The 10,033-nt window shown below is 39.7% G+C and overlaps 1 protein-coding gene across 1 annotated transcript; it reads left to right on the forward strand.

Moving 5' to 3' along the window:
- Positions 1–212: 212 nt before the first annotated feature.
- On the forward strand, positions 213–9,685 carry TAAR1 (trace amine associated receptor 1). Its single transcript, XM_089332668.1, has 2 exons — positions 213–332; positions 6,985–9,685. Exon 2 carries the CDS (start codon positions 7,105–7,107, stop codon positions 8,122–8,124), a length of 1,020 nt encoding a protein of 339 aa, XP_089188794.1. The 5' UTR covers positions 213–332; positions 6,985–7,104; the 3' UTR covers positions 8,125–9,685.
- The last annotated feature ends 348 nt before the right edge of the window (positions 9,686–10,033 follow it).

Consider the following 10,033-nt stretch of genomic DNA (forward strand, 5'->3'; position numbering starts at 1 on the left):
GTGCTGGGAATTATTTTTACAGTCATGGTAATATTTACCTTCTCTATTTAGCTGGCTCACTGATAGCTTCCTGATGATGATTTAGAATGAAAGCTATATTTCTCAATAACATGCTAGTGACTTGTTTCAGAAAGATTTATTATCAGCTTATCCTTCTCAGATCTTAATATTTGCGTCATTCTGTATATTAACTGTGAGTTGTAATAGCATAGCAACAAACTGCAGCTGGCTGCAGGTGTATAGGAGAAAGGTGCAGAGTGCCCCATCCCAAATGTGTTTCTGCTGCTGGCTCATCCACTGGCTATGGTCACTGCTTACTCTTACCTAACAAGGTAGGTTTGACTACACTGAATAACCACATGAAATCCTACAGATTTACCTGGAGGCCTGGCATAGTATTCAAGGATAATAATGATGGTAAAGAGACTTATCAATGGTTTGATATTTATTCATACATTAACATTTAGGATTACTTAGTGTGAATGTTAAGGTTCCTATAATTTGGTTACTTACCACTTTAGTAGGAGATGCTTAAAAAAAGTTAGAAAGCTTTATGGGTGCTTTTTAAAAATATTTATTTCTTATTAAGAGTTCATCTATAGAATACTAGAAAATTTGGAATGTTGAAATTTTTCCTTAATCTCTTCCTTTGTAAATTAAGGAGACTTTATGTTATATATACTCGTTGGTTGAAATGTAAAATAAAGGGGCTTCATAGAGGTTTTAAATAAAAATGTATCTTATTGTTACTATATACTAAAGGACTAAAATGGTATTTGCACAAGTATTATTTAGTGAGAAAAATGCTGGCACATTCCTAAAATGAGTTCACACTTCTGATCAGGTCACAGGGCTGCCAGATCATGGTATTGATACTGGGAATATTTCTTATGCCACTGCCCTTTTATATATGAGAAATCTTCAAAAAATTTATGGAAAATCCCTATTATGAATGTATTATGCAAGAATTAAAATTTTCTTCCTGTATCAAAATAAATTTTATCTTTTAAAAACTGTATGAGGGGCTGGTGCTGTGGCATAGTAGGCTTAGCCTCTGCCTGCTGCACAAATATCCCATATGGGCACTGGTTCATGTCACAGCTGCTCCTCTTCTGATCCACCTCTCTGCTAATGGCCTGAGAAAGCAGTGGAAGATGCCCAAATGCTTGCAAGGGATTGGAAGTGAGAAAGGAGGGAGGAACAATGATCTGGAATGACAAAGGGTACAAGAAGACACTTGCCATTCCTCCAGGTAATACCGTATGAAAGAGTGTATGGGAAGTATAGAAGACAGCAGCCACCAGAGGTGAAGCTGCAGAGGATGAGGTATCCTAGGGGAGAGAGTTTCAGTGAGAACCAAGAGGGGAAAGCATTTAAAGATGAGAATTCTAGAAGGTAGAATGATGACCATGGGTTCCAGGGTGCACACTTGGAAGAACTTTGTAATAGAAGAGTGGGAAATAAGTTCAATTAAGAGCAGGATGGGTTTGAAAGTCTAACCGGTTAGAGATGGGTCATGGAACCAGTGGCAAAAGGGATGAAGGGTTTAGTGTTGATGACCTTCTGTCGGGAAGTTGGATCACTTTATAAATGAGCTTCTGTCCTGCTACACAGATCTATTTCAAATAATTTATACCAACATACTTTTAATTCATATGTAATTTTAAACATTTGATGATTAGATTATTTTCACAGACCTGTTGGCTTTGCTAGGTAATCAAACAGAAATTTATTAACTTTTGTGGGGAGCAACTCGGACTAGACTAAGTTACTGGAATTAAGACTTATTCTATGCATCTGCTTTCCCACAATATGGCGCTGAGAAGGGAAACAGCTTCTACACAGCTGCCTCCAGTTCAACCAATAAACTGTGGGACCTGCTCCTGATTGGAGGAGAGCAGTGTACTCGGCATGTGGGTAGCAGAGTTGGGATTGGTGGAAGAGGAGTATAAAGGAGGAGAGAGATGGCATGCACCAGGAACATCTAAAGGGAACATCTACCTGAAGAAACACCTGTGCAGCCCCCGAGAGAGCCGGCCGGCGGTGTGCCGCTCCCCCGCGGAAGTGGGGAAAGTGGCAGGGGGAACCGCCCTTCCACGGAGGTGGAAGGGACGGTAGCCAACCCAGGAAGAACCAGCAGCAAACCCGGGGAGGGCCGAGCAGACGAAAGAACAACGCAGGGTCCTGTGTCGTTCCTCCACGAAGACGGGGAGCGACATAATGGTGCCGTGACTCGGATATGAAGCCTAGGCAGGGCTTAGTGTCGTTCCTCCATGAAGAGGGGGAGCGACAACTTTCTCTATTACTATTTCTCTTCAACCCAATGATTTGTATATAAGGCTAATAATCATGCCTATTTAGTTCAAATCCTTAAAATGGGGAGGAAAAAACCCAAAAACACCACACACTATTTTGCCAGGTCCTTACATAAGCATTCAACTCTTAATATCATCATAAAGCACTTATTTAAATAACTAAAACTATTTAAAAATAAATGATAGCACTAAAATACATATCTACACAGTAGTGTTCAATATTCCTTAACCTGAGCAAATTATTCTAGCAAAGTGGCATTAGTATTGTCAATATTTTTACTTTTCTTAAAAAGATTTAATTATATATTTGAAAATCAGAGTTACAGAGAGAGAGGGAGAGAGAGAGAGAGAGAATCTTCCATCCACTGGTTCACTATCCATATGGCAGCAATGGCCAAGGCTGGGCCAGGTTGAAGCCAAGGAGCCAGGAGCTTCATCCAGATCTCCACATGGGTGCAGGGGCCCAAGCACTTCGGCCATCTTTTCCTGTTTTCTCAGGCCATTTACAGAGAACTGGACCAGAAGTCAAGCAGCCAGGACACAAACTGGCAACCATGTGGGATGCTGGTGTTGTACTCAGAGCTTTGCCCACTATGCTGCATTGCTGGTCTCTCAGCATATTTTTGATAAGTGATTTATTTGAGAGAATAAGAGAGAGAGAGAGAGAGCTCCTACCCACTGACTCACTCCCCAAATGCCCATTATAGTTGGGCCTGGGCCAGAATTGAAGCAAGGAGCCAGGAACTCAATCCGGACCCCTCCATCCCCGCCCTTCACATACACTCAAGGGTGGCAGAGATACAATTACATGACCTGTCACACGGTCAGTCACTGCTGCTGCCTGAGGTCTGCAATGGCAGGAAGCTGGAGTCAGGCACCAGAGTGGAGAATCACAAGTAGGCGCTCTCATGTGGTGTGCAGGCTTCTTAACTGCTAGGCTAAATGCCCACTCCCATAGCAACAATTTTAACACACTGTGATTAAGGCTCCATTTCTCTGAAACCAATATGCATAAATATGAGTTTACAGAAGGCTTTGAGTCATTTTGGTTCTTATTTTGAGATTGATTGAACATTTTACATCCACAAAAGAATAAGGCATATGAAGTTGTGAAATGACTTTCATCTGTGAATTTCTTCTCCTAACATTAGGTGATTGATTTTGTTTTATTTCTACCCATTACTTCTTTTTGGATCCTAGTTTTTACTCAGAGTACTAATATTACATCAAGTAGGAATATTTGACAGTCACTGATTAGCAAACACTTCTTTTTATTATTATTATTATTATTTTTTTGGCAGGCAGAGTGAACAGTGAGAGAGAGAGAAACAGAGAAAAAGGTCTTCCTTTTCCGTTGGTTCACCCTCCAATGGCCGCCGCAGCCAGCACGCTGCTGCTGGCGCATCGCGCTGATCCGAAGCCAGGAGCCAGGTGCTTATGCTGGTCTCCCATGTGGGTGCAGGGCCCAAGGACTTGGGCCATCCTCCACTGCACTCCTGGGCCACAGCAGAGCGCTGGCCTGGAAGAGGGGCAACCGGGAAGAATGTGGCACCCTGACCGGGACTAGAACCCCGGGTGCCAGCGCCGCAAGGCGCAGGATTAGCTTATTGAGCCAAGGTGCCAGCCGCAAACACTTCTAAACAGTGATTTTGTATGTTGCTTGAGTCCTTTCATATGTAAACAGTGTAAGTTAAAAGAAAGAAAAAGGGGAAATAGTAAGGAAGAAAGTCTAAGTAGATTTATAAACTTAATGAAGCAGATTAGTTCAATGCAGACTTAAAATCTTATAGTAAAATACCCATAACTGTAAAAAAAAGTGAAATTTTAACTATAGTTTGAATATTGCTTTGTTCTACTAACCTAATATAACATTACCTTATTGTTTGATCTGTTCTGGAATAGGTCTGTATGTATATTGAAATAAATCATGAAGATTTAATGGTATGAATATGTTTCTTCTCAGGGATAGAAGATGGAAGGGTATTGGGGGAGAGGTGGCTCAAATCTACTAAAATATACATTTTATTACTTAAAGATTTTATTCTTTCCATTCTAGTTGGAGTAAATTTAGATTTCTGAATGTTTTAAATCTATACCATATGCACAGAAGGGAGGCAAAGAGAAATAAATGAAGGTTGACTCCTGGAATTCTAAGAATTGTCAATTTCTAGCACTTTTATAACATAGAGATTTTATAACATAGAGATATATATACACAGATATATGAATAAATACATATATACATATATATGAATATATACATATATGAGAATAATAGAGCAATGGAACAGGATTATACACTACACATAACTACAAATTATAACATTTAACTCAGAATTGTGTAATTGTATTAGAAAAAACAAGTCAATTTCAAACTGAGTCCAGTTTGAAAACTGAGAAGAGCGGTGTGGCAGAAGGTGCCATCTCTGTTTTTTTTTTTTTTTTTTTTTTTTTTTTGGACAGGCAGAGTGGACAGTGAGAGAGAGAGACAGAGAGAAAGGTCTTCCTTTGCCGTTGGTTCACCCTCCAATGGCCGCCGCGGTCGGCGCGCTGCGGCCGGCGCACCACGCTGATCCGATGGCAGGAGCCAGGAGCCAGGTGCTTTTCCTGGTCTCCCATGGGGTGCAGGGCCCAAGCACCTGGGCCATCCTCCACTGCACTCCCTGGCCACAGCAGAGGGCTGGCCTGGAAGAGGGGCAACCGGGACAGAATCCGGCGCCCCGACCGGGACTAGAACCCGGTGTGCCGGCGCCGCTAGGCGGAGGATTAGCCTAGTGAGCCGCGGCGCCGGCCCTGCCATCTCTGTTTTAACAAGATTTTCTTTTCACCTATTTTATGAATTAAGATTTCATGAAAATAAATTTTTTTTTTGATTTTTTTTTGACAGGCAGAGTTAGACAGAGAGAGAGAGACAGAGAGAAAGTTCTTCCTTTCTGTTGGTTCACCCCCAAAATGGCCCCTACGGCTGGCGTGCTGCGCCTATCCGAAGCCAGGAGCCAAGTGCTTCCTCCTGGTCTCCATGCAGGTGTAGGGCCCAAGCACTTGGGCCATCCATCCTCCACTGCACTCCCGGGCCACAGCAGAGAGCTGGCCTGGAAGAGGAGCAACCGGGACAGATCCGGCGTCCCAATTGGGACTAGATCCTGGTGTGCCGGCACTGTAGGCAGAGCATTAGCCAAGTGAGCTGCGATGCCGGTCCATGAAAATAAATTTTAATGGGTTTCAGAGTTTAAAAAGAGAAGTGTCTTTTCATGGCTACAGCCCATGCCCAAGCTTAGCTCCCTGGGTTCACATCTCAGTCCTCTTTCCTTTGTCCCACATCACTTTGGTCCACATATAAAAAAAATCTTAGCAACTGGGACCACAGTATTGTTTCACTACTAGCTTTCTTTATTTAAAACTTCATAAATTCTTATATGACCATACAAAGATTAGAGTTTTTTAATTGATCTTGGGTTGGTTCTTTTTGAGCAAAAAAACAAAAAACAAAAAAATACAAAACTGGACTTGCAAAACAAAAGGCAAAAAACAAAGTCTCTCTTCCCCCCAAAAAAGGAAATAGTTGAGACCTCACATCACATTCCAGTTTTAATGGTTTTATAAACCAATGGTTTTTATTTAAAGATTTATTTATTTATTTGAAAGCCAGAGTTACATATAGAGAGAAGGGCAGAGGAAGAGAGAGAGAGAGAAGGAAAGAGAGAGAGAGAGGTTTTCCATCTGCTGGTTCACTCCTCTATGGGCTGCAACAGCCAGAGCTGCGCCGTTCCAAAGCCAGGAGCCAGGAGCTTCTTCCGGGTCTCCCACAGGGGTGCAGGGGCCCAAGGACTTGGGCCATCTTCTACTGCTTTCCCAGGCCATAGCAGAGAGCTGGTTTGGAAGTGGAGCAGCCAAGTCTTGAACCAACGCCCATATGGGATGCCGGCACTGAAAGCAGTGGCTTAACCTGCTATGCCACAGCGCTGGCCCCAAAACCAGTGGTTTTTATAAGCCTCAATTTCTTGCCAGTGGGCTAAGACTAATAACACATGTACTGTTTTCTTTACAAGGATTGATGTTCATATTGTAGATGTCAAATAAAATGTTAGATAAAGTAAGGCATGAAATAGATGTGGAAGTGCTTTGCAAACTGGAAATAAAATTATGTAAGCTTCTTTTCATTATAATCAATTATAAAATAACAAATACCTTATGTAAAGTATGACCCTGTAAAAAAAATCACTAGTGGTGGGTATTAATTCTATACAAGGAGCACATTTAAAACATCAGTCTGTTTTTTTTTTTTTTTTCAAATTAACCTGTTTTAATTCTGAATTTGCTGGTAATTTCAGACTACTCTTTAGAATGTAAGCCTCCTTACTAGACTCAGGCTTCCTAGGGATCAAGCTGTTTCCATAGATTAAGCATGTGTTAATAAAAGTCGTTATTTGACCTTGACCTACGAAAGTAGCCGTTTCATATAGTTGAACCGAACAATTCAGTTTTGTACTTATAGCAGAATGCCCAGCTCCAAATAGAAGTTCAAAAAATTGTTGAATTTAATTATTGAGCTGAACTTGGAAACAAAGCTCCTTCTAGGCTCGCTGTTCATCAACAAGAAGTATTAGGCAAATGTGTTTCAAGTAACAGAATCAAATTGCCAATGATTTACTTTTTTTTTTCAACCCAGGTTTCTAGGATAGAAATGTGTAAATCAAAGGAGAAGGAATCCTGACCAGAAGATTATGAATTCAGGTGAAAGTTCACTCAACACACAAAGGGAAAAATAAGCTGATGGACACCCTCAGAAATGATGCCCTTTTGTCACAGTATCATTAATATCTCCTGTGTGAAGAGCAGCTGGTCGAATGACATGCGTGCATCCCTGTACAGCTTAATGGTGCTGATAATTCTGACCACACTAGTTGGTAATCTGATAGTTATCATTTCCGTGTCACACTTCAAGCAACTTCATACCCCAACCAACTGGCTTATTCATTCCATGGCCACTGTGGACTTTCTGCTGGGATGCCTGGTCATGCCTTACAGCATGGTGAGATCTGTTGAACACTGCTGGTACTTTGGAGACATCTTCTGTAAAATTCACACCAGCACTGACATTATGCTGAGCTCGGCATCCATCTTCCACCTGTCCTTCATTTCCATTGACCGTTACTGTGCTGTGTGTGACCCATTAAGATACAAGGTCAGGATCAATGTCTTGGTTATTTTTGTAATGATTTTCATCAGTTGGAGTGTCCCTGCTATTTTTGCATTTGCAATGATCTTTCTGGAGCTAAATTTCAAAGGGGTTGAGGAAACATATTACAAACATGTTCACTGTATAGGTGGTTGCTCAGTCTTCTTCAGCAAAATAGCTGGGATCTTGGCCTTTATGACTTCTTTTTATATACCTGGGTCTATTATGTTGTGTGTCTATTACAAGATATATTTTATAGCTAAGGGGCAGGCAAGATCAATTATCAATTCAAATCAGGATCTTCAAATTGGATTGGAGGGCAAAAATGGAATTTCACAAAGCAAAGAAAGGAAAGCTGCAAAAACATTAGGGGTTGTGATGGGAGTTTTCCTAATGTGTTGGTGCCCTTTCTTTGTCTGTACAGTCGTGGATCCTTTTCTGGACTACACTATTCCACCCACTTTGAATGATGCATTGATTTGGTTTGGCTATTTGAACTCTACTTTTAACCCAATGGTTTATGCATTTTTCTATCCCTGGTTCAGAACTGCATTGAAGATGATTCTATTTGGTAAAATTTTCAAAAAGGACTCATCTAGGTGTAAGCTATTTTTAGAATCAAATACATAGAATGTTATGATCCATAGAATTATTCACGGATTTTGAAATCTATGCATATGAGTGGTATTTAAAGAATTCATGCAATATGTACATTATGAAAAAACTGCACAATTTCATAATGTTTTGCCCCTAAATAAATTTATCTTTTAATCTCATCCCACAAACATTTCTTTCTTTCTTTTTTTAAGATTTATTTATTTATTTATTTGAAAGGCACAGTTACAGAAAGAGAGTGAGAGAGTCCATTCACTGATTCACTCGCCAAAAAGCCTACAACAGCTAGAAGGCCAAAGCTAGAATCCAAAACTCAATCCATCTTTCCCACCTGGGTGGCAGGATCCTAACCAGCCCGCCATGATCTGCGTTAGCAGGAAGCTGCAGTCACTAGCCAGAGCTAAGAGTGGATCCCAGGCACAGGGGGACACAATTGACTTAACCACTAGGCCAAATACTCACCATTCTCACAAATATTTTGAAGTACTCTCATACACATTGAAGCTTTACAAAACTGGCATTTAAGGACCCACATTCTAAAGAACTTTTCCTGTTCTTAGATGAATGCCATGAATTGAACAGTGGTTCTTTGCTCAGCTGTTCAGTGGTTGAAACCATAGACTGCATTTGGGGATTCAAATTTGAGTGATTTTTGTCATATGTGTATAGATGTCTTTATCATATAGGTACAGTCAGACCTCTGTATCTGTAGGACCATATCTGCAGATTCAGACAAACACAGACTGAAAGTACTTGGGAAAACATGGTGTATCTGTATTGCACAAGTACAGATTTGTTTTTCTTGTCATTATTCCTAGCAATATAGTATAACAACTATTTATATAACATCTACAATGTATTAGATATTATATCTAATCTAGCGATGATTTAAAATATATGGGAAGATGTGCACAGGCTATATGTGAATACTTGTACTATGCTACCTTATGTAACAGATTTGAGCATCTATATAATTTGGTATTGGGTGTATGTGTGGGAGTGTTCATGGAATCAATCCCCCAAAGATACCAATGGTCAACTGTATGTGTGCCTTTTTGTAAAATCAACTCAAATTTCACATTAAAGATTATTATTAAATACTGTATTATTAAAACATGTATATATTCTAAAAGTATCTCGATCTTCAGCTTTTTAAAATAGATTTTCCAATTCTCATACTAGTAAAAAATTAAAATATTGTATAAAAATAAAACTAAATTTAAAAATATTTTATATCTCACTTCCTAAAATTATGCCATTTAAAATTCTTAGAAAATGGTACTTAGAATGGTACTTAGAAAAGTACCATTTTCTAGTGGCTATACACTAATATTTGGCATGGATGTACAAATAGTATTTAGAACATTTACCTGTTGTCTATCATTTTAGGTGTTTCTAATTTCATTTTTTAAGTAACAGAAATTAAATTAAGTTTTCAGTTGTTGACTGCTGCTGAGGCCACAAAAATGTCTGGACTGACTTCACACATTTTAAGGTTATACTTTGAGTGGCAGTGTAATCATAGGTGCTTTAGAATAAACAAGTTTACACTGCTGGACTCCATGGTACACAGAAAGGGAAAGGGAGGTAGTCATCCATCAGAAGTAAACTTAAGGGATATAATGTGTTGTCCAATGTGAATTAATGCTATAACTAGTACTGAAACAGTATTTTGCACTTTATGTTCTGTGTGGGTGCAAATTGATGAAATCTTTACTTAATATATACTAAATTGATCTTCTGTATATAAAGATAATTGAAAATGAATTTTGATGTGATGGAATGGAGAGGGAGCAGGAGATGGGAGGGGTGCGGGTGGGAGGGAAGTTGGGAAGTTATGGGGGGGGGAGCCATTGTAATCCATAAACCTTACTTTGGAAATTTATTTTTACTAAATAAAAGTTTAAAAAGAAAGGAATTTGGG

This window comes from Oryctolagus cuniculus, chromosome 5 (assembly GCF_051225735.1).
Source record: "Oryctolagus cuniculus isolate XC-2025 breed Fujian yellow rabbit chromosome 5, ASM5122573v1, whole genome shotgun sequence".
NCBI classification, from domain to species: Eukaryota; Metazoa; Chordata; class Mammalia; order Lagomorpha; family Leporidae; genus Oryctolagus; species Oryctolagus cuniculus.